The 25,430-nt window shown below is 42.9% G+C and overlaps 1 protein-coding gene across 2 annotated transcripts; it reads right to left on the reverse strand.

Moving 5' to 3' along the window:
- LOC121576961 (solute carrier family 23 member 1) lies at positions 1 to 25,430 on the reverse strand. Of its 2 annotated transcripts, none has more exons than XM_041890591.2 (13): positions 24,757 to 25,430; positions 24,387 to 24,468; positions 21,865 to 21,999; positions 20,889 to 21,046; positions 16,319 to 16,478; positions 8,133 to 8,314; positions 5,939 to 6,059; positions 5,206 to 5,362; positions 4,699 to 4,952; positions 4,369 to 4,533; positions 3,545 to 3,653; positions 3,265 to 3,360; positions 1 to 1,038 (listed from the first exon to the last, which is right to left on the reverse strand). In XM_041890591.2, exons 2-13 carry the CDS (start codon positions 24,432 to 24,434, stop codon positions 782 to 784), a joined length of 1,842 nt encoding a protein of 613 aa, XP_041746525.1. In that variant the 5' UTR covers positions 24,435 to 24,468; positions 24,757 to 25,430; the 3' UTR covers positions 1 to 781. The 2 variants fall into 2 exon arrangements, with proteins under 2 accessions (XP_041746525.1, XP_041746523.1); XM_041890589.2 differs by having other exon boundaries at positions 24,387 to 24,564.

Consider the following 25,430-nt stretch of genomic DNA (forward strand, 5'->3'; position numbering starts at 1 on the left):
TGACAGTTTCTGAGATACACTTTAATCATATTGCAGTTTTTTATTTGTTTTTGTTTGATTTTAAACTCTTGGAAAGGTTTATTACTAATGCTAACCTGGACACACTTGGAAATCAAGTATGTTTACAGCTATTAAAACATTAAAGATTTTTATTTAAAAAGCAATTTTAGTAAAATTATTATACGGTTCCTATACAGTGTGTTATCAGTAAAATACAAGTTCCATCAAAAAGAAAAAAACTAACAACAATTTACAACAATTTACTTACAAAATATGTCTGGGACTGTATCGCAGTGTTGTGGCGTCACTACAGCCTGGGGTTGGATCCCAGGCTGTGTCCGGGAGTCCTATAGGACGGCGCAGCGCAGTCCGGGTTAGGGGACGCTCTAGCGACTCCTTGTGGTGGGCCGGGAGCCTGCAGGCTGACTCAGGTCGTCAGTTAAACAGTGTTTCCTCCGACATATTGGTGCAGCTGGCTTCCGGGGTAAGCAAGCGGGTGTTAAGTAGCACGGCTTGGCGGGTCATGTTTCGGAGGATGTATGACTCGACCTTCGCCTCTCCCAAGCCCGTTGGGCAGTTGCAGCGATGAGGCAAAATTGTAATCATGAAATTGGGGAGAAAAGGGGGTAAATGCCAAAATATTCCTGCCAAAAGTTAATTTAGAAAATGCATAATCAAATCTTTACAAGAAGTGAGTAGAAAATATTAGACGAAATAGAACAGAACAGGAGGTCCATGTCACAAGAGCTGCCTCTGTTATTGTTGTTGTTTTAGCCAGTGTTCATAGGGCCACTGATCTGATGATAAGCTCTGGCTTCACAGGCTGCTGCATGGTCTCCAAAGAGTCCACCTCGGTCTTGTCCTGTGAGCTGGGTGTATTTGGAGGGAGGAACGGCACATATCGAACCCAGGAGTAGGAGGAGAGACAAGAGCTGATTCCAAATGGAAGGTTGTACACCTCGCTGCTCTCCAAGGTGTTGCTGGAGTCATCAAGGGGGATCTTGTTCCAGGCTTTGATGCCCCGCTCCTGCAAGGTTCCTGTGTCGCCCAAAGCAGTGGAGATAGAATGCTTCAACTCATCCATAACAGAGACTGAGAACAGGCTATGATATTGTAGACATGAAAGAGGAGGACTAGTGTATTTTACTCTATGTGAAACAGTTGGATAGATACAGTGTTCCCCATCCTCCCATACTGGAGACGTAACATAGTAAAACCCAGGACACTCAAATGAGTGTGATATGTTACGTTTGGTATGGTACTGTATGTATGAATATGTGGATGTCCTTCATCAATTAAAATTCACATTTGTTACAAATTTCAATTAATACAATATGTTACGAATTTGCAATACGTATGATATGTTGGAAAATCCCGTTTGTTGTTGCTAACATTAGCTAGGTGGCTAACGCTAACGTTAGCTGGGTGGCTAACATTAGGGTTAGGGGTTAAGGTTAGGGTTAAGGTAAGGGTTAAGGTTAGGAGTTAGGATAAAGGTTAGAGGTAGGGTTAGCTAACATTCTAAGTAGTTGCACATTTGCTAAAATGCTAAAGTTGTCCGTGATGAGATTTGAGTAGTTGCAAAGTAGCTAAAAAGTAGTAAGTACAGTGGGGGAAAAAAGTATTTAGTCAGCCACCAATTGTGCAAGTTCTCCCACTTAAAAAGATGAGAGAGGCCTGTAATTTTCATCATGGGTACACGTCAACTATGGCAGACAAATAGAGATTTTTTTTCTCCAGAAAATCACATTGTAGGATTTTTAATGAATTTATTTGCAAATTATGGTGGAAAATAAGTATTTGGTCACCTACAAACAAGCAAGATTTCTGGCTCTCACAGACCTGTAACTTCTTCTTTAAGAGGCTCCTCTGTCCTCCACTCGTTACCTGTATTAATGGCACCTGTTTGAACTTGTTATCAGTATAAAAGACACCTGTCCACAACCTCAAACAGTCACACTCCAAACTCCACTATGGCCAAGACCAAAGAGCTGTCAAAGGACACCAGAAACAAAATTGAAGACCTGCACCAGGCTGGGAAGACTGAATCTGCAATAGGTAAGCAGCTTGGTTTGAAGAAATCAACTGTGGGAGCAATTATTAGGAAATGGAAGACATACAAGACCACTGATAATCTCCCTCGATCTGGGGCTCCACGCATGATCTCACCCTGTGGGGTCAAAATGATCACAAGAACGGTGAGCAAAAATCCCAGAACCACACGGGGGGACCTAGTGAATGACCTGCAGAGAGCTGGGACCAAAGTAACAAAGCCTACCATCAGTAACACACTACGCCGCCAGGGGCTCAAATCCTGCAGTGCCAGACGTGTCCCCCTGCTTAAGCCAGTACATGTCCAGGCCCATCTGAAGTTTGCTAGAGTGCATTTGGATGATCCAGAAGAGGATTGGGAGAATGTCATATGGTCAGATGAAACCAAAATAGAACTTTTTGGTAAAAACTAAACTCGTCGTGTTTGGAGGACAAAGAATGCTGAGTTGCATCCAAAGAACACCATACCTACTGTGAAGCATGGGGGTGGAAACATCATGAGCTTTGGGGGCTGTTTTTCTGCAAAGGGACCAGGACGACTGATCCGTGTAAAGGAAATAATTAATGGGGCCATGTATCGTGAGATTTTGAGTGAAAACCTCCTTCCATCAGCAAGGGCATTGAAGATGAAACGTGGCTGGGTCTTTCAGCATGACAATGATCCCAAACACACCGCCCGGGCAACGAAGGAGTGGCTTCGAAAAGCATTTCAAGGTCCTGGAGTGGCCTAGCCAGTCTCCAGATCTCAACCCCATAGAAAATCTTTGGAGGGAGTTGAAAGTCTGTGTTGCCCAGCGACAGCCCCAAAACATCACTGCTCTAGAGGAGATCTGCATGGAGGAATGGGCCAAAATATCCTACAATGTGATTTTCTGGATTTTGTTCCTCATTTTGTCTGTCATAGTTGACGTGTACCTATGATGAAAATTACAGGCCTCTCTCATCTTTTTAAGTGGGAGAACTTGCACAATTGGTGGCTGACTAAATACTTTTTTCCCCCACTGTAGTTGCAAAGTTGCTAATTAGCCATGATGAGATTCGAACATACAACCTTTGGGTTGCTAGACTTTTATTTTTGCCGTAAGTAACCATTTGTCTTATGTAATCATACCAAACGTAACATATCATACTAATTTGAGTGTCCCGGATTTTTGTTTACCATGTTACATCTAGTCTATAAAACCAGGCTGGTCCTCCTGAGTAGAAGCTTACCTGGAATGGTGTTGTCAAGGAAGAACCCAAAGAAGCCTCCAATAAACATGCTGGTTGTCAGAAGCACCTGCAGCAGTTGGTCCAGCTCGACCACACCTGACAAAGAGAATACAGTTCATCACACTGGGCCAAGTCACATACTAGAGGAACCTCAGATCTCAGCAGCATGGCCTCCACTTGCCCTCCATGTTGTTCTTATGTTGAGCTTTTCCACCCAGCTTTTTTGTAAGGAATTGTGATTTTTTTGTCATAGTGTTTCATGCATTATCTGCTCTGATACCTGTTGCTATGGCATCCGGGTTCTTGAATATCCAATTTGGAATGACAAGCCCGGAAAACATGGAAAATCCAAAGATAAACATGTTCCGGGAGGAGTTCATGTCTGCATACTGTCAAATGATAAGCAGAGAGGAGTTGACAGAGAAAAGCAACCAAGTCATTGGGGTTGTTTTGATTCTAATAACTTTCAAAAAAATTACCAAAAACAGATTCACAGATTTCTTGCTTATTCCCTCCTGATTCCAGGAAAAAACTGTGCATTTTTAAAAAGCTACCTGAATTTTGCTAAAATCCGTTAGAGTTACTAGTTACTTGTCCAAAATTTTAATCTCCAACATAACTTTTGTATTACCCAAACAGAGTAATGTAATCTGATTACTTTGAGTTACTTTTGGATTACCTTCCCCTTAAGAGGCGTTAGAAGGAGACAAATACAATACATCAAACACATTTGGTGTGTCATCATTGTGGTCTCTGACTTGTGGTCAGATTCGCTCAGGTGGAACAAACTTAAACTTCTGCCTTTTTTCAATGATTAATTGAATGTCATTGAGAAAGCAATGCATTTTTTACAAACATCCTTTCTGAATTTAAAAGTAATCCAAGAAGTAATCTAGTTTTTCAAAGGTATCTGTAATCTGATTACAATATTTTTGTAGGTAATTTAACTGATTACAGTTATGTAATCAGATTACATGTAACTGATTACATGTAATCGGTTACTCCGCATCCCTGCCTACGAGTCAGACTAAAAAAGCCTTCATATGCAAAATGTCTCTATAGTGGCCATTGTACTATACAATGTGTAAATACAACTGCATTTACCTGCAGATTTGAAACTCCAGCTGCAGATATGACCCCAAACATGACCAAGAACATTCCTCCAACCACAGGTGTGGGGATGGTGGTGAAAATGGCTCCAATTTTACAGAATAGTCCCATGATGATCATCAAGACGCCACCAGCAACGATCACCATCCGACTGCCAACCTGAGAAATAAATAAATAACCATGTCTGTTGAGACTGTATACCAGCCAATAGCTAGTATACCTTCAATATTGATATGATTTATCTATAATATGCTTAAAATCATATTGCAGTCAACATCTAAAACCAGATCGTAATAATGAAAAATAGCCTCTATTCCATCTCACCTTGGTTATGCCCAATGCGCCCACATTCTCACTGTAGGAGGTGGTTCCGTTGCCCGTGCCCCAGGCCCCAGCCAGCAGACAGCCAAGCCCCTCAATGCCAATGCCCCTGTTGATGGCATGCTTGGGGGGTGGAGGGGCCCCTGATAGCCTGGCACAGGCGTGGTAGTCCCCCACCGACTCTATCATGGAGGATATCACCCCAGCCAAGATCCCTACCACTCCCGCCAGGCTCACAGTTGGTAAGCCCCACTGACCTGAGATTGGAATCAAAATCAGGGGTTCCAGTTAACATACAATACATTAGGGTATTTCTATTAATATACATATCGATAAACCATACATATTTGTTACCCATACAGCACTAAATACTAAAGGTTGGGTTAGGACCGTGATAAGCCCTGTTTTTTCTGACCATGTGACCCGACAATGTGACCGGACCAGCAAAAACTTGATTATCAGGTAATGGAGTAGTTGCTTATGATCCCACTGAGCAGCTGTGCTTTGTACCTGGGTATGGGAATCTGAACCAGGGGGCCTGGCCTATGACATCCCCCTTCAGGTCTGTGCGAGCCAGGTAGCCGTACTGCTCTGGCTCTGGGGGCAGGACGTTAGAGATGGTGAAGATGTAACAGATCAGCCATGACAGTGTGATGCCAAGGAGCACCTGAGGAAGAAGTCACACACAGTACATGCAAATATTACACCAGTCATTATCAGGACCAGGAGTTTTTCCAGACCACAGGAACTGACCAGGGAAAACTTCGGGCCCTATAAGGTCAATAAGTGAACAATGAACAGCTTTGAGTCTTATCGAGCATAGTGGATATTTTTGCGGTGTTGGAGGTGTAACTGCGGCATGAGCTGACAAATCAGTGAGTGGCTGCTCGTGTGGCACCAACCACTCCCTTCCATATTATCCCTACCGCGTTAGAAGTTCAAAATGGCGAATGAAAGTGTAGGCTCTATCAATGATAGAATTTATGACAGGCTAATGCATGTTTTCATGTTAATTTGGATGGGGGGATTTATAGCCTATCAGTCTAATCACGGTGTAGACAATAGAACATCACGCATTTGAGTGTTTGAACTTGTGTCTTGAATTTGTCGGTTATAAAGTCGGGTGTAGCTTGTGGATTTGACAGCACATTTCCACCTCCGACTCCTCCAAAACAACCGCTATGCAGATGTCGGCTAGGGCAGATCTGATATAATCTAGCCCTTTATTTTCCAATGGATTTACAGGTAGAAGCTGGAAGATGTAGATCCTGGAGGTGTGGAGTTTCTTGGTCTTGCTGTATGTGGGGAATGGTACAGGGATGTGTCGGAGGTACTGGGAGAACAGGATGATCAGAGCAGTTGTCCTGTAGGAGAGAAAAAAACTCTGTTCACAAAGCAGAATGCGCCACCCAGTGGTGCATTTAGAATGGGTAAGACTCTTCAGTATGTAGCCTACAGTCAGGTCCAAAATATTGGCACGCTTGATAAACATGAGCAAAAAAGACTATAAAATAAATAATACATGTGGGCTTGGTGTAATTGTCTTACTGGAAGATCCACTTGTGGCCAAGTGTCAGCGGCCACAAGTGGCAGAGGCTTCCAGGTTTTTAGCTAAAATGTATTGGTACTTCTAAGTTGCCACCCAGTGTGTGGCACAGTGTGAGAACCGTTTGCTTAAGCCCAAGTATAATCAGTCCTCTCCTGTGTCTAGTGTGGTTCAGTCTCAGGCCTCTTGTGAAGGTACAGGTGCAAACCAGTCTGAAGTAAAAGCCCTCATTTAAGCCCAGCAGAGCCAGCTAGAGCTTGTAATAAAGGAACTTGGGTCCTCAAACGCAGCGTCAAACAGTGAGCTATCCCCCAGATTCTAAAGGAATCCAGATGGTAAACCTATTTGTTTCAGGTGTGACCAGGTACTGTAGAACACATTGCACGTTCCTGTTCAGCTTCAGTACGTCCCAAAAGGGCCCAGTTAGAGAAACAAGAAGAGGTGGTCCAGTCGGGACCACTGCCGTCAGAGCGTTCAGGGTATAGCCCGGGAACGTTAAAGATATAACATGGTAATGTGAACCGATTCTTTTTAATGTTGTGCATTTAATAAAGTATTGAAGTTTTAATATTGCTGTTTTGGAAGTGAGCCAAGGTTATAATTATTGTTTGTATTTTGGAGAGAGTTGGAGAAGCCTTTCACTGCTCTCACTGGGTTATTAGTTTGTGTCCCTTGCATTAGATAGGTAGTTAGGATTTCGGTTTTCTTTGTCTAGTCCACCTGGGCAAATTATCTGGTATTCGGGCAAAAGATTTGGGATTGTCCTGGCGGGCGGACTAGTTTAATTGTCTTTATTATATGTTCGTTTGTCTACCATTTTTATTTAGTCACCACTTCCCCAGAGACCTCCAGGGCTGGCTGTATTTAGGATGGAGCGATTTAGTTCAGAGAGCAGAGGGAAGTCCCATTAATACACGTGTGCCTTTGCAGGCTAATTATCACAAGTGCTATTCTACAAAGAGTATTTTACCACGAGTGTGCTATTCTACAAAGAGTGTTTTACCACGAGTGTGCTATTGTTCAATGAGTGCTTTATCAAGAGGGTGCTATTATTTCTTGCCCTGCTGCTGACTTGTGTTCGTGTAATCCTAATATGTAATGTTGCATACAACGTTTGAAAGGTCTATCATTTTCATCAAACACAATCAAAGTTAACATAAGCCCTAGATGCCTTCAATTGCCCAACTTACAGGCATGCCCAATGTAGGTATATTTTTTTAACAATGAGATGTTGCGCTCTAAAGGGATAATTTGGAATAACATGATGATAAATAATCGAAAGAAACATGTATAGTTATTAGCCCAATGGTTATAAGTATTTAGGCATGTCATGTGAAATAGGCCTCGTGAAATCATTGTCAAACGCACAAGAGATACTGTCGCATGTAGGTCTAGATTATTTATGGATTGATCATTTAAAAACATAAATATCACAACATTATATTAACAACTCCAAAGCAATTACATGTGGCGCAGGAACCACTGACTAACTATATTTTTGTATTTCTTTCATTAGTCCGCTGTTAATACAGTCCCAATATGTTTTGCATGTCAACAGTCAAGTTTTGAAGATTTTTGCATCATGATGTTAAAGTGCACGAATGAAAGAAATACAAATATATATTTTTTAAGTGGATTTTTACTTTAACTGGTTAGGACAGCTCTTGAGGTCTCCTAAATATCTGTCGACTAGGTGGGACGCTGATGACTAAAGAGGCTTCATGCATAGCTTTTATTTTTACCCATATGAGTAGGAGTAAAATGTCTCTCTCTCAGCACTTATGACAAATGTTCTACTCTGAGACCCTTTGTGGATATGGGCCCAGTTCAACAGTTGATGACGACAGGCTTGTGGGGAGTTCCGAGTGAAACCATACTGAGAGGTACACACATAGTTGAGATGCCCCAGTGGTTCCCTGCGCTCATTCCAGCCGAGTCATACAGGGACAGGCCAATCAGAGAGATGGTGGGAGCGATGGTGAGGGGGCCAATAAAACGCATGAAGAAACCGATGAGGCCTGAGAAACCCACCAGCACCTGGAACAAAGAGCCCACCATGATGGAGCCCTGCAGCTGTAGAGGAATACAAACACACCACATGAGCAAATACATATCAATAAACACGAGCAATACTATTTAATCCTATTTAATGTGAAACACATTCATGTGTATACAATATGTACACTACCGGTCAAATGTTTTAGAACACCTACTCATTCAAGGGTATTTCTTCATTTGTACAATTTTCTACATTGTAGAATAATAGTGAAGACATCAAAACTATGAAATAGCACACATATGGAATCATGTAGCAACCAAAAAAGTGTTAAAACAAATCAAAATATATTTTATATTTGAGATTCTTCAAATAGCCACCCTTTGCCTTGATGACAGCTTTGCACACTCTTGGCATGATCACAACCAGCTTCATGAGGTAGTCACCTGTAATGCATTTCAATTAACAGGTGTGCCTTCTTTAAAGTTAATTTGTGGAATTTATTTCCTTCTTAATGCGTTTGAGCCAATCAGTTGTGTTGTGACAAGGTAGGGGGGGTATAGAGAAGATAGCCCTATTTGGGAAAAGACCAAGTCCATATTATTTCAAGAACAGCTCAAAAAAGCAAAGATAAATAACAGTCCATCATTACCTTAACACATGAAGGTCAGTCAATATGGAACATTTCAAGAACTTGGAACGTTTCTTGAAGTGCAGTCCCAAAGACCATCAAGCGCTATGATGAAACTGGCTCTCAGGAGGACCGCCACAGGAATGGAAGAACCAGAGTTACCTCTGCTGCAGAGAATAAGTTCATTAGAGGTACCAGACTCAGAAATTGCAGCCCAAATAAATGCCTCACAGAGTTCAATTAACAGACACATCTCAACATCAACTGTTCAGAGGAGACTGTGTGAATCAGGCCTTCATGGTCGAATTGCTGCAAAGAAACCCCTACTAAAGGACACCAATAAGAAGAAGAGACTTGCTTGGGCCAAGAAACATGAGCAATGGACATTAGACCGGTGGAAATTTGTCGTTTGGTCTGGAATCCAAATTGGAGATTTATGGTTCCAACCGCCGTGTCTTTGTGACACATGGTGTGGGTGAACAGATGATCTCCGCATGTGTAGTTCCCATCGTAAAGCATGGAGGAGGAGGTGTTATGATGTGGGGGTGCTTTGCTGGTGACACTAACTGTGATTTATTTAGAATTCAAAGCATACTTAACCAGCATGGCTACCACAGCATTCTGCAGCAATATGCTATACCATCTGGTTTGGGTTTAGTGGGACTATCATTTGTTTTTCAACAGGACAATGACCCAACAAACCTCCAGGATGTGTAAGGGCTATTTTACCAAGACAGAGGGTGATGGAGTGCTGCATCAGATGACCTGGCCTCCACAATCCCCCGACCTCAACCCAATTGAGATGGTTTGGGATGAGTCGGACCGCATAGTGAAGGAAAAACAGCCAACAAGTGCTCATCGAATGTGGGAACTCGTTCAAGACTGTTGGAAAAGCATTCCAGGTGAAGCTGGTTGAGAGAATATGAAGAGTGTGTAAAGCTGTCATCAAGGCAATGGGTGGCTATTTGAAGAATCTCAAATATAAAGTATGTTTTGATTTGTTTAACACTTTTTTGGTTACTACATGATTACATATGTGTTATTTCATAGTTTTGATGTCTTCACTTGTCACGACTTCCTCCGAAAATGCCTCCTCTCCTTGTTCGGGCAGGCTCCGGCGTTCGTCGTCACCGGCTTTCTAGCCACTGCCACTCCTCATCTCATCATTCCATTTGTTTTGTCTTGTTTTTACACACACCTGGTTCACATCCCCTCATCAGTACCTATATAAGTATTCCCTCTGCCCCCCATGTCTTTGTGTGTGATTGTTTATTGTGGAGGTGATGATAGCTCGGTGGAGGCAGGTAGCTTAGTGGTTAAGAGCGTTGTACCAGTAACCGAAAGGTCGCTGGTTCTAATCCCAGAGCCGACTAGGTGAAAAATCTGTCGATGTGCCCTTGAGCAAGGCACTTAACCCTAGTCGCTCTGGATAAGAGCGTCTGCTAAATGACCTATTTATTTATTTATATATTTGTATCGTCGGGATATTCACACGTGTGCTTTGTTTTCTCCAGTGCGCCATTATTACCGCACTGTAGTGTTTTACGCATTGCTGCGTACTGCTGTATTTGCCGAATAAACAATTTATTCTGTGATTTACCCTCCTGCGCCTGACTCCGTCAAAATCACCCGCTACAGAATCACACACCCAACAGCATGGAGTCAGCAGGAGCGGGGAATATGCCTGGAGTCGTAAAGCGGGTCCGGGAGCATTCCAACATGTTAGCCAGCTTGGGCGACCGGATCCACACCCCAGCACCCAGAGGTATTCACCTATCTCGACTGAGAGAATACGACGGGACAGCGGCCCGCTGCCAGGGTTTCCTCCTGCAGCTGGACCTCTATTTTTCCATCAGCCAGGCTCCATCGGAGCGGGAGAAGGTGTCCGCCCTCATCTCCTGCCTCTCGGGGAAAGCCCTGGAGTTGGCCAACGCGGTCTGGAGTGAAGGAGGAGATGATTTGGACAACTACGGGGCGTTCGCTCGCATCTTCCAGGCAGTCTTCGATCATCCCCCCGGGAAGAGAGGCGGGCGAGCGTCTGATCCATCTGAGGCAGGGGACAAGGACCGCGCAAGATTTTGTCCTGTAGTTTAGAACTCTAGCGGCTAGGTCCGGGTGGAACCAGCTGGCCCTCATCGACCACTTCCGATGCAGCCTGCGTGAGGGCGGCCGAAGGAAGCTAGCCTGCCTGGATACCACGTTGACTTTCAACCAACTGGTGGACATGGCCATCCGATTGAACAACCTGCTGGCTTCGAGAGGACGTCCTGGAAGGGGCTTGCCCGTTTCACCCACTTTCAACATTTACATTTACATTTTAGTCATTTAGCAGACGCTCTTATCCAGAGCGACTTACAGTTAGTGCATACATTATTTTTATTTTCATTTTTTTCATACCCCCCCGTGGGAATCGAACCCACAACCCTGGCGTTGCAAACACCATGCTCTACCAACTGAGCTACATCCCTGCCAGCCATTCCCTCCCCTACCCTGGACGACGCTGGACCAATTGTGCGCCGCCCCATGGGAGGAGGAACCACGTTCAACCAGGATCACGTTCTGATGGAGCTGGGTGGTGCAGCGATCTGGGAGAACGGAGGACGACAGATCCAGTGTCACTCTTGTGGCAAGAGAGGACATTCTGCTGCACACTGTCGTCAGAGTTCTTCTGGGTCTGGAGGCGGCAGGCAGGGCACTCTCTCGTCACCCCAGGTAGCGCAAACCCACACTCGTTCAGAGCCCTCTAATGTGCACTTCACCATACACGTCAACTTCCCTGATAGTACCCCAGTGTAAGGCGCTGGTCGATTCAGCCGCAGCTGGGAACTTTATGGACAGGTCTTTAGCTAATAGTCTATAGTGAGGGAAAAAAGTATTTGATCCCCTGCTGATTTTGTAAGTTTGCCCACTGACAAAGAAATGATCAGTCTATAATTTTAATGGTAGGTTAATTTGAACAGTGAGAGACAGAATAACAACAAAAAAATCCAGAAAAATGCATTTAAAAAATGTTATAAATTGATTTGCCTTTTAATGAGGGAAGTAAGTATTTGACCCCTCTGCAAAACATGACTTAGTACTTGGTGGCAAAACCCTTGTTGGCAATCACAGAGGTTGGACTTTTCTTGTAGTTGGCCACCAGGTTTGCACACATCTCAGGAGGGATTTTGTCCCACTCCTCTTTGCAGATCTTCTCCAAGTCATTAAGGTTTCGAGGCTGACGTTTGGCAACTCGAACCTTCAGCTCCCTCCGCAGATTTTCTATGGGATTAAGGTCTGGAGACTGGGTAGGCCACTCCAGGTCCTTAATGTGCTTCTTCTTGAGCCACTCCTTTGTTGCCTTGGCCGTGTGTTTTGGGTCATTGTCATGCTGGAATACCCATCCACAACCCATTTTCAATGCCCTGGCTGAGGGAAGGAGGTTCTCACCCAAGATTTGATGGTACATGGCCCCGTCCATCGTCCCTTTGATGCGGTGAAGTTGTCCTGTCCCCTTAGCAGAAAAACACCCCCAAAGCATAATGTTTCCACCTCCATGTTTGACGGTGGGGATGGTGTTCTTGGGGTCATAGGCAGCATTCCTCCTCCTCCAAACACGGCGAGTTGAGTTGATGCCAAAGAGCTCCATTTTGGTCTCATATGACCACAACACTTTCACCCAGTTCTCCTCTGAATCATTCAGATGTTCATTGGCAAACTTCAGACGGGCATGTATATGTGCTTTCTTGAGCAGGGGGACCTTGCAGGCACTGCAGGATTTCAGTCCTTCACGGTGTAGTGTGTTACAATTTTTTACATTTTTAGTCATTTAGCAGACGCTCTTATCCAGAGCGACTTACAGTTAGTGAGTGCATACATTCTTTTTTTATTTTTCATACTGGCCCCCCGTGGGAAACGAACCCACAACCCTGGCGTTGCAAACGCAATGCTCTACCATCGTCCCTGCCGGCCATTCCCTCCCCTACCCTGGATGACGCTGGGCCAATTGTGCTGCGCCCCATGGGTCTCCCGGTCACGGCCGGCTACGACAGAGCCTGGATTCGAACCAGGATCTCTAGTGGCACAGCTAGCACTGCGATGCAGTGCCTTAGACCACTGCGCCACTCGGGAGATTGTTACCAATTGTTTTCTTGGTGACTATGGTCCCAGCTGCCTTGAGATCATTGACAAGATCCTCCCGTGTAGTTCTGGGCTGATACCTCACTGTTCTCATGATCATTGCAACTCCACAAGGTGAGATCTTGCATGGATCCCCAGGCCGAGGGAGATTGACAGGTCTTTTGTGTTTCTTCCATTTGCGAATAATGGCACCAACTGTTGTCACCTTCTCACCAAGCTGCTTGGCGATGGTCTTGTAGCCCATTCCAGCCTTGTGTAGGTCTACAATCTTGTCCCTGACATCCTTGGAGAGCTCTTTGGTCTTGGCCATGGTGGAGAGTTTGGAATCTGAATGATTGATTGCTTCTGTGGACAGGTGTCTTTTATACAGGTAAAAAGCTGAGATTAGGAGCACTCCCTTTAAGACTGTGCTCCTAATCTCAGCTCGCTACCTGTATAAGAGACACCTGGGAGCCAGAAATCCTTCTGATTGAGAGGGGTCAAATACTTATTTCCTTCATTAAAATGCAAATCAATTTATAACATTTTTGACATGCATTTTTCTGGATTTTGTTGTTGTTATTCTATCTCTCACTGTTCAAATAAACCTACCATTAAAATTATAGACTGATCATTTCTTTGTCAGTGGGCAAACGTACAAAATCATCAAATACTTTTTTCCCTCACTGTATGTCAAAGCACTTGACAGTCGACCATTAGGGTCAGGTTTTGTTAGGGAGGTTACAGCACCAGTTACGATGATTATGCAAGAGACCCCTAGAGAGCAAATCACCTTTTATATTATTGAGTCCCCTGATTTCCCTGTTGTGTTGGGTCTTCCCTGGCTATCACTACACGACCCCACCTTTTCATGGCCGCAGAGGGTTCTCACAGGGTGGTCACGAAAGTGTCAGGGTAGGTGTCTAGCTGTTTCTGTTGGTGCAACCACGGTGGAAAGTCCAAAGAGTACCTCCACCGTGCGCATTTCCCCCAAATACCTCGACTTGGCGCATGCGTTTTCCAAAACGCAGGCAACCAAATTACCACCCCATCGGGCGGGGGATTGCGCTATGAACCTCCGGTTAGACGCTGTGCCTCCCAGGAGTCATGTATATCCCCTGTCGCAGACTGAAACAGAGGCTATGGAGACATACGCCAGGGGTTCATATGTCCCTCCAATTCGCCCGCCTTTTCAAGTTTCTTTTTCGTGAAGAAGAAAGACGGAGGTCTGCGCCCTTGCATTGATTACCGTGCACTTAATCAAACTACCATTAGCTATAGTTACCCTCTACCCCTCATCTCCTCTGTTATCGAATCAATGCATGGGGCGCGCTTCTTCACGAAATTCAATCTCAGGAGTGCGGACAACCTGTTGTTTGTCCGGGAAGGGGACGAGTGGAAGACAGCATAAAGCACAACCACGGGGCATTATGAATACCTGGTGATGCCTTACGAGTATTCCGTAATGCTCCATCAGTCTTCCAGTCCTTTGTGAACGAGGTGTTTCGGGACATGCTTGGTCGCCGTGTGGTGGTCTACATCAATGACATTCTGGTGTATTCCGCTACGCGCACCGAGCATGTGTCCCTGGTTCGCAGAGTGCTGGGCCGACTGTTGGAGCATGACCTATATGCCAAGGCAGAAAAGTTTCTGTTCATCCAACAGTTCGTCTCCTTCATAGGATCACCACCTCAGATGTGGAGATGGAGAGAGACCGCATTTCAGCCGTTCGTAATTGGCCGACTCCAACCACGGTAAAGGAGGTGCAGCGCTTTATTGGCTTTGCCAATTACTATCGGAAGTTTATCCGGGGCTTTGGCAAGGTCGCAGCTCCCATCACCTCTCTGTTGAAGGGTGGGCCATCCCGGCTCCACTGGTCTGCTGAGGCTGACAGGGCTTTCAGTAACCTGAGGGCTCTGTTCACATCAGCCTCGGTACTGGCCCATCCCGATCCATCATTGCTGTTCGTAGTGGAGGTGGATGCGTCCGAGGTAGGAGTAGGCGCTGTCCTATCCCAACGCTCGGGCATGCCACCCAAGCTCCTCCCCTGTGCCTTCTTATATTTTTGTATAGCCGGGATATTCACCCATGTGCTTTGTTTTCTCCAGTGCGCCATTATTACCGCACTGTAGTGTTTTACACATTGCTGTGTACTGCTGTATTTGCTGAATAAACAATTTATTCTGTGATTTACCCTCCTCCGCCTGACTCCGTCAAAATCACCCGCTACATCACTGTTATTCTACAATGTAGAAAATAGTAAAAATTAAGAATGAGTATGGAGATGATTGTGGGCTACAGGAAAAAGAAGAGGACCGAGCACGCCCCCATTCTCATCGACGGGGCTGTAGTGGAGCAGGTTGAGAGCTTCAAGTTACTTGGTGTCCACATCACCAACAAACTAACATGGTCCAAGCACACGAGGACAGTCGTGAAGAGGGCACGACAAAACCTATTCCCCCTAAGGAGACTGAAAAATTTGCCATGGGTCCTCAGATCCTCAAAAGGTTCTACAGCTGCACCATCGAGAGCATCCTGACTGGTTGCATCACTGCCTGGTATGGCAACTGCTCAGCCTACGACCGCAAGGCACTACAGAGAGTAGTGCGTATGGCCCAGTACATCACTGGGGCCAAGCTTCCTGCCATCCAGGACCTTTATACCAGGTGGTGTCAGAGGAAGGCCCTAAAAATTGTCAAAGACTCCAGCCACCCTAGTCATAGACTGTTCTCTCTGCTACTGCACGGCAAGCGGTACCGGAGCGCCAAGTCTAGGTCCAAGAGGCTTCTAAACAGCTTCTACCCCCAAGCCATAAGACTCCTGAACATCTAATCAAATGGCTACCCAGACTATTTGCATTGCCCCCCCACTCCTCTTTTACGCTGCTGCTACTCTCTGTTTTTTAGCTATGCATAGTCACTTTAATAACTTTACCTACATGTACATATTACCCCAATTACCTCGACTAACCGGTGCCCCCGCACATTGACTCGGTACCGGTACCCCCTGTATATAGCCTCGCTATTGTTATTTTTACTGCTGCTCTTTAATTATTTGTTACTTTTATTTCGTATTATTATATATTGTATTTTCTTGTGATTTTTTTTTTGGTATTCTTTCTTAAAACTGCATTGTTGGTTAAGGGCTTGTAAGTAAGCGCATGTGACAAATACATTTTGATTTGATTCGATTTTTTGATTTGTTCTAAAACGTTTGTCCGGTAGTGTAGATAGTGGAGTATCAAGAGTTAACAAGAAATGATAAAACATGGTTACATTTGCTCTCTTTCTTTCTTTACATTTACATTTTAGTCATTTAGGAGAACCTTTATGTTTAGTAATGTGTCACTCACCTCTCGCATGCGGCTCTGCCACACCTCTATGTACTCAGGAGAGGTGGTGTTGACCAGGGAAGCATTCTGGGTCCAGGCAGGGCACGTCCACTCTGGCATTGAAAGCATAGCCATGGAGGGAGCCAGCAAGGCAAAGGTACCCCCTTGAACAATGGGCAGTCTGAGGGATAGGGAGAGAGATAGATAGGGGAGGAGGGAGATAGAGGCAAATTGCAGAGATCAGATGTTCTGGCTAGAATCTTTAGACTATTACATAAGGAATTCTTCCACTTTGTAGTATAATCAGAAACAGACTTGTCTTGTGAAGCAGGAGTTGTAGGTTATGGTTGGACATCCTCTTGTTCTACACAGATCTGGGACTAGGTTGATGCTTATTTTCCACCATAATTTGCAAATAAATTCATTAAAAATCCTACAATGTGATTTTCTGGATTTCTTTTCCTCATTTTGTCTGTCATAGTTGACGTGTTCCTATGATGAAAATTACAGGCCTCTCTCATCTTTTTAAGTGGGAGAACTTGCACAATTGGTGGCTGACTAAATACTTTTTTCCCCCACTGTATTTGAATTCAGCAATTTATTTAATGGAATGAATCTGATGTATGGTTCATGAGGAGAAGATGATTGCAGATGATTTTGAGCATTAGCATTACATACAGATGTAGGATCTTAATTTGAGCCAATTTGCTACAGCAGGAAAATAAAAGAGTGATCCAATTAAGATCCTACATCTGTAAGCCATTGTGGAGTGGAGTTACAAAGTATTTAAATGGACAAATAAAATCAGATTTCCTTATTATCAATAACTCAACCAATCCTACGTTAAGAGATGCACCATGTTATTTGGACTTATGGTTCATGAGAATACGTTTTTCAAAAGGTTTTCCAAAATGTCCAAGATGGAGGAAAATTTAACCTGACGGTCCGTATGGGTCCTTGAAGCAAAACACCTACATACAAAGTTTCAAGTCTCTAGGACAAACGGGGTGGCGGATATGAGGGTTTAAGTGAGGCTGCTTATTACAGCGCCACCTATAGGCCAATCAGTGCCATTCTTTTTGACCACGTTACTCATGTCCTCTAGTTTCCGTGTTCCAAATTAGAAAAAAGTTACCAGTCTATGCTTGAGTTATTTGACCATGTCAGCTTTGCTGTGAACCCCTAATTACAAATAGTAATGCAAGTCCTTTATACTACAAAATATTATGTGTATGCATTGTTTAAAGTAGTTAGGGCAAGCAAATTGTCTTGTCCCAGTAGTGACATTATCTATTATTTTGAATGCTGGAAAGTAAACAAAAGTATTTCGGATATTGAATAGATTAATAAAACAAAGAAGGCAACTACAATACCTTTTTTGTTTTACAAATAGAATGTGTCCCTTAGTTTTATGTAATTGGTGTTACCACCTTGAAAATCACTCATTAGAAGGATTTACAAGGACCTTGAGCATTCCCTGAAGCGGCAAACGGTTATTGCGGGAGGGATCTATATTAAAGAAAATTATTAGCTAATCACACATACATTTCAGGATTCCATTGCTGATATGGGGTGTCTAAATTCTAAGTGTCATTGGTGTTACTAAATTTAAATGAAGGGAAATTGCATTGTGAGCAAAAATGACTAACGAAATCACATTTTGTAAATTATTTTTAAAGGCCTCAATTTAAGAAAAGCCTTAATAACCTCAAATGTGTCATTGGTGTTACCGTCGTTACTACTCCTACTGGTGGCACAATGTTATCATAATGGTAACAATTATTTAAAGTCATTAAGCTGCATATTAGTTAATTTAGAATGGGACGATGTACATTTATAGGCCATGATGTAAAAAAAAATGTTTGTGTATGGGTGGTCCTCTGTAGCTCAGCTGGTAGAGCACGGCGCTTGTAACGCCAAGGTAGTGGGTTCGATCCCCGGGACCACCCATACACAAAAGAAAATGTATGCATGCATGACTGTAAGTCGCTTTGGATAAAAGCGTCTGCTAAATGGCATATTATATTATATTTAAATGACAAATCTAGAAAAATGAAGTACATTTCTTCCAAAAGGCCCAAATGCCACCACAAATCAAGAACGGCCCAATAACTATACTCTTGAAAGTGTATTACCAGATTATATCAGCTCATCATGGTTTGGACATAGATGACATAGATGACATAAAAACAAACCACCACCTACAGTAATTACAGCAGTTAACCTAACCTCCACAAGCTTGACAACTACAGTGCCTTCAGAAAGTAGTCACACCCCTAGACTTTTTCCACATTTTGTTGTGTTACAAAGTGGAATTAACATGGATTTAATTGTAATTTATTTGTCAACAATCTACACAAAATACTATAATGTCAAAGTGGAAGAAACATTCTATCATCTTTTTTTAATGGAAAATAAAACACTAATGTATTTTGATTACGTAAGTATTAAACCCCTGAGTCAATACATGTTAGAATCACCTTTGGCAGCGATTAAACATCTGTGTCTTTCTGGGTAAGTCTGTAAGAGCTTTGTAAATTTGGAATGTACAAAATTTGCCCATTATTCTCAAAATAATTATTCAAGCTCTGTCAAGTTGGGTGTTGATCATTGTTAGACAGACATTTTCAAGTCTTGCCATAGATTTTCAAGCTGATTTAAGTCAAAACTGTAACTAGGCCACTCAGGAACATTAAATGTCATCTTGGTACGTAACTCCAGTGTATATTTGGCCATGCGTTTTAGGTTATTGTCCTGCTGAAAGGTGGATTTGTCTCCCAGTATCTGTTAAAAAGCAGACTGAACCAGGTTTTCCACTAGGACTTTGCCTGTGCTTAGCTATATTCCTTTTCTTTTTATCCTAAAAAAAACTCCCTAGTCCTTGCAGATGACAAGCATACCCACAACATGATGCAACCACCACCATGCTTGAAAATTTGAAGAGTGGTACTCAGTGATGTGTTGTGTTGGATCTGCCCCAAACATAATGCTTTGCCACATTTTTTGCAGTATTACTTTAGTGCTTTATTGCAAACAGGATGCATATTTTTGGAATATTTTTATTCTGTGCAAGCTTCCTTCTTTTCAGTCATTTAGGTTAGTATTGTGGAGTAACTACAATGTTGTTGTTAAGCCATCCTCAGGTGTCTCCTATCACAGCCATTTAACTCTGTAACTGGTTTAAAATCACCATTGGCCTCATGGTGAAATCCCTGAGCGGTTTCCGTCCTCTCCGTCAACTTAGATAGGAAGGACGCCTGTATCTTTGTAGTGACTGGGTGTATTGATACACCATCCAAAGTGTAATTAGTAACTTCACCATGCTCAAAGGGATATTCAACGTCTGTTTAAAAAAAAAAACATTTTACTCATCTACCAAAAGGTGCCCTTCTTTGCGAGGCATTGGAAAACCTCCCTTGTCTTTGTCATTGAATCTGCTTGAAATTCACTGCTCAACTGAGGGACCTCAAAGATAATTGTATGTGTGGGGTACAAAGATGGGGTAGTCATTCAAAAATCATGTTAAACACCATTATTGCACACAGAGTTAGTCCATGCAACTTACAGTATTATCTGGCTTGTTAAGCAAATCTTTACTCCCAAAGTTATTTAGACTTGCCATAACAAAGGGGTTGAATAAACAAAGGGGTTGAATACTCTTTGACTCAAGACATTTCAGCTTTTCAGCATTTTTTATTAATTTGTGCAAATATCTAAAAACATAATTCAACTTTGACATTATGGGGTATTGTGTATAGATCAGTGACACATATTTTTTGTATTAATTTAAAATTCAGGCTGTAACAACAAAATGTGGAAAAAGCCTAGGGGTGTGAATACTTTCTGAAAGCACTGTATATACTTCACCACTTCTGCAAGCATATGACCAAGCAAATCTCTTCTATTGACCCTTTGCCAATTCAGGCTCAAGGACCTAGAGTTGTGTGAGTGGGGGAGCTGAGCTCCAGTAGCAGTGCTTCAGTTAGAACTAAATGTTTTCATTTTGAGATTCAGCTCTTGATGGCTTTAATTTCACAAAGACCCAGTGCCCAGTCGAGAATATGCTATTGTGTGAGGCTAATGCAGCACACTGACCTGAAAAACTGTCTCCGAAGGTCAACAGAGGCTTAGAAAGAGACATGAGAGCTCATACTATACAACCTAGTTAATCAGATGGATCAGCTAAATCAATCTAATTTACAATAAACGATAGTCTACTGCTGGATCTCCTGGAAAGCATGACAACCAAATCAGATATTGTGTTTTGCCTTAAGTAAAATTCCAGGAGATTGCCATGGATTTTATGACAATACAACAAAGAAACGCCTAGCCTCGCCTCTATGATGTCTGGCAATTCATGACTAGTAGATTCCCTTGTTGTGGGCTGAATGTTACAGTATCATGGTTGGATGGCTCCACCTTTATGTTGCCCAGGATATCTTATCAAGGTCTATCTTTATTGACCAAATAAAAGTTTGACTCCCTTGTACCTTGTTCTCCCTGCTTTTGGCCCCATTTATGTCAACAGTCACTATGTTGCTGTTGAAAAATTTGTCCAAAGCCATATCCAACCAACCACAGCTCCACTCACCTGATTCCGAAGGTGACCTGCAGCAGGGTGCACACACCTGACACAAAGAAGATGGTGCTGATGAGGTGACCCTGGGTCAGGCTGTCATGCTGCAGACACAGACCCTGAGACAGGATCAGAGGGATGGCGATTATCCCCCCAAACGCTGTCAGTAAATGCTGAGGAGAGGGAGGGATGGATGGAAGAGAGGAAGAAGAGATGCACTCATGAGGGTTAAATCCACTGAGAATAATGAGGCCAAGATGAGCAGATGAAATCACAGGTACAGGAACAGTATTTGCCATCAGCCTCAACAAAACTCACGCAGTTGAATCTCTAAGATTATATTCTTGAGGCCCTCATGTGACTTTGTGATGTTATTTTTCATTTGAGGCCAAATTCATCCTGGGAAACTAGGTTAGTTTGACTGTTCATCCAATTGATTCCATTGGCTAATCAAATCAATGGAATCCCGAGGATTACTTTTACCCATTTTTCTCCCCAATTTCATGATATCCAATTGTTACAGTCTTGTCCCATCGCTTCAACTCCCCTATGGACTTGGGAGAAGCGAAGGTCAAGAGCCATGCATCCTCCAAAACACGACCTTGCCAAGCCGCACTGCTTCCTGACACACTGCTCGCTTAACCCGGAACCCAGCCGCACCAATGTGTCTGAGGAAACACTGTCCAGCTGGTGACCGAAGTCAGCTTGCAGGCGCCCGGCCCGCTACAAGGAGTCACTAGAGCGCGATGGGACAAGTAAATCTCGGCCGGCCAAACCCTCCCCTAACCCGGACGACCCTGGGCCAATTGTGCGCCGCCTCATCGGTCTCCCGGTCACGGCTGGCTGTGACACAGCCTGGGATCGAACCCGGGTCTGTAGTGATGCAGTGCTTAGACCGCTGCGCCACTCGGGAGGCCCAACCTCTCCAACCTCAACCAGTGAGGAGTGAACCCTGCGGCCTCCAATAAGACAGAGTAGGACTTGGACTTACCTGGATGCCAAGGATGATGCATAGGTACCAGGGTGGGACGTCTGTGACACGGTAGGCCACTTTGTTCTTGTCATCCTCCTCAGAGAGTTCAGAGACCTCTCCATTCTTCTCCAGCTCACAGAAACGCCCATTAATCTACAGGACAGAAAGCAAGGTCTCATTCATTAAGGTAATGGAAAACATTTCAAAACATTCTGCAACGGAAAAGGAAAATTAGTGTCTCTTATTGGGCAATTCCAGGCTGTCCATCTCTGTTTCAGTCCATTTTCTTCTGTTTAATCCCAAATGGGCTGACTCACAGGCATAATATTACCCATAATACAGGAATAATATTACCAATAATACAGGCATAATATCACTCATACTACAGGCATAATATCACCTATAACAAAAGCGTAATATCACTTATAACTAGGGTTGCAAAGCTACCAGTAATTTACCAGTTAACGGAATCTTTAGTAATTGACCCTTCGCTAAGCCCCGCCCCCCTTCGTTACTGTTGCAACTTCGGACAAAAATTTTCCGGGAAGACCAATTCCCCATTCAACCACTGGCGAAATGCCTTCACAATGATGTCAAACTGTGTTCACAGTAGCAAGTATTCCTGGAGCACTTTTAAATTATTTTTCCATTTAAATATTTATTTTTGGAAGAAAACAGCCACAGCCTGGCTTTCATGTGATTTAAACGTGAGCTTGTCCGAGGTGTTGGACTCGACGACAGTTGCTATTAATTGGAGCACTGCGAGTGGTTGCCCAAAATTCTGGGGTGGGGCTTAGCGAAAGGTCAATTATCAGGTGATCTATGATCATCTATGGTAATTTTGGATGTTTATCCTTAAATAAATAAATAAAAATGTCACATACAGTATAGTATTCATTTTTTATATCTGTTTCCATATTGTCCATGAGTTTCTAGTGGACAGACCATATGGTTCAAGAGAAAATAGCTTAATTAATGAAAAAAACATCTAATCAACAATGGCATTATTTTCGATTAACTCTGCAACTCTTCCAACTATTGATTTTTTTCACCTGCCACTAGTTTGGCAGCAAAACATTTACAACAAAGACATATTGAATAGTAAAATAAATCAAAGTGTGTAAAAAAAGATTAAGGATATATCTTGCTGATACCCTCATATTAAACACCAATGGTATTCACTAAATTGATGGTTTATATTTAGGATCATGTTTTCCAGCTTTGTCATTCTATTATTTTATTTTTTAGATATTTTACATGTGATAAAGCCACACAGAGGGCCAGAGATAAATACAGACACGTGATAATCTGAAGTACCCAAAAGGGCCACTAGATGTCTTGTGATAAATTACATAAAATCCTTGAAAGTTACCAAAATGCTTGTAGTTTACAGTAATATACCCTCTGTTTGCAACCTTACCCATAACACAGGCATAATATTACCCATAACACAGGCATAATATTACCCATAACACAGGCATAATATTAACCATAACACAGGCATAATAGGCCACAACACTTATAATACAGCAATAATATCATCCATAATAAAGGCATAATAGAACTCATAACACAGGCACGATATCACTCAAAACACAGTCATAATATCATCCATCACACAGGCATAATATCACTCATCACACAGGCATAATATTACCCATAATATAGCATAATATCACTCAAAGGGGTTTCCAATGATTTACTGAAAGTGTATTTTTGTTTGTTGACAGTCAATATTAAGACATTCTGGAAACCCATGTCACGTACAGTAGTTGTGCACCAACGCTAGCCTATCAGTGCTAGCTGAATAGATTGCCTCAGAGATGCATGTAGACTGTTGGCATGCATTAGCAGTAATACTGGCCAATAATTGGCCAATAACACATGACTTCTAATGTTTGAATAAGACAACACTGCAGTCAATGATTTGCACCAGAGAGCCAAATAAGATAGTTATGCATAAGGGACTAGAATGTTGAGGCTCAGGTGATCGTCCCCGCTGTTCCATAAGAAAACAACACTTCTCAGCCTACTAAGAATGAGCAGCTTCATTCTGCTTCACCAGACCCATACTAGAGTACAGATTCTTTCATTAATGTGACTGTTGGGTTGAAATAGCATGCATGTAAACAAGACCCATTCAAAGGTGCTCAAGTCACTCAGTTCTTATGAATTCACTCTGACTTTTGGGAAACGATAAACTCACTATTCTAGCAAGTTTTTACAATGGTAGGCATACGCAATCTGGAAAGCACCACCTGTGTTATGCTATGGTGGTTTGGTAAGAGGAAGAGATCAATACATCACCAAGGCTGAAAATCAGTGGGAATTTGTTTCTTTGTTTGAGTTTACACATTAATCTATGTCAAAACCTATACATGTAATAGGTTGCACTTGCAAACGTATGTAGCCCTAAAAGTTTCCAGCCTTACAGCCAGTAAATGTTGATAGGTCCAATAACAACATAATCTCTACTCATAGTCACAGCAGAAAATGTCAACATAATCCTCCAGCATTGGAATAAATCTGTACATACTCACAGCAAATGCGTAGTTTTCAAGACCATTGCTTTCCTTCTCTGGAGACATGGCTCCAGTCTGGACTCAGCTAGGATGTTAGGTCCTGTGAGTTATGAGTGAATAGTCTCAACAAGAACTGTAGAGTCAAACCTTTAAGGGCACTACCTCTACCTCTCTTACCGTCTCTCACAATGTTGAACTATTGGAAACAATAACACAATAAGAGACATTGGAACCATAAACAATCTACTGTAGTACCCATTTGTACTGTATAATGTATTGTAGAACTGCCCCAAGTTATCTACAAAAGATAGTGATGTCTACCCAATACATTACATTTCTATCCAAGTGTTAAGAAATGTCCCCTTGGTAAATAAACCTGTCCACTCACCTGACTGAGTGTTTGCCTCTAGTAGTGTCTCTGTTGGCTCTCTACTTTCACCAGTGATAATCACTTGAAAGATAATTATTTGATATACCTGGCCAGGTATATAAAATATGACTGGCCACCCTTAATTGCCCCTCCCCCCATTCTCATTGGATCAGAGCGCTGTCAATCTTGCTCAGATTGGAGAGAAAAGAGTTCAGGAGTTGGCTTTAGGACCATGTGGACGCCTTGGAGCGGGCGCAAAGGCTTTGATTGACTAGATGGCTTTAGGACTGTGGAGAGCGCAGATGCAGTGAGGGAACACTGAACAGCGCGACTTATCTCTCAGTTGAGTTGACGAAAGCAGTGAAGAGATGGAAGATGGCTAGGTGACTGCTGTTTGACTTGACAGGAAACTAAACTAGAGTTTTTGTAGGATAGCAGGAAGCTGTTCAAGCATTGGTGCAGTGTCCCTTCACCCTGATATGCTTTTAATCCCTGAGCTAGTGTGTAGCAGTTAAATTAGTGTGTAGCAGCTAATTGCTGTATGGCATGTGTTTGTCCTAGAATGTTATGTACAGGTAACTGCCAAAATAAAGGAAACACTTGAGTAAATGAGGGATACAAGGTATATTCAAAGCAGCAGAATTTTGCATTTTTCAAACACCTGGAATCTAGAGCCATAATGAGTATGTTTA

The sequence above is a fragment of the Coregonus clupeaformis genome, chromosome 11 (assembly GCF_020615455.1).
Source record: "Coregonus clupeaformis isolate EN_2021a chromosome 11, ASM2061545v1, whole genome shotgun sequence".
Classification (NCBI taxonomy): Eukaryota; Metazoa; Chordata; class Actinopteri; order Salmoniformes; family Salmonidae; genus Coregonus; species Coregonus clupeaformis.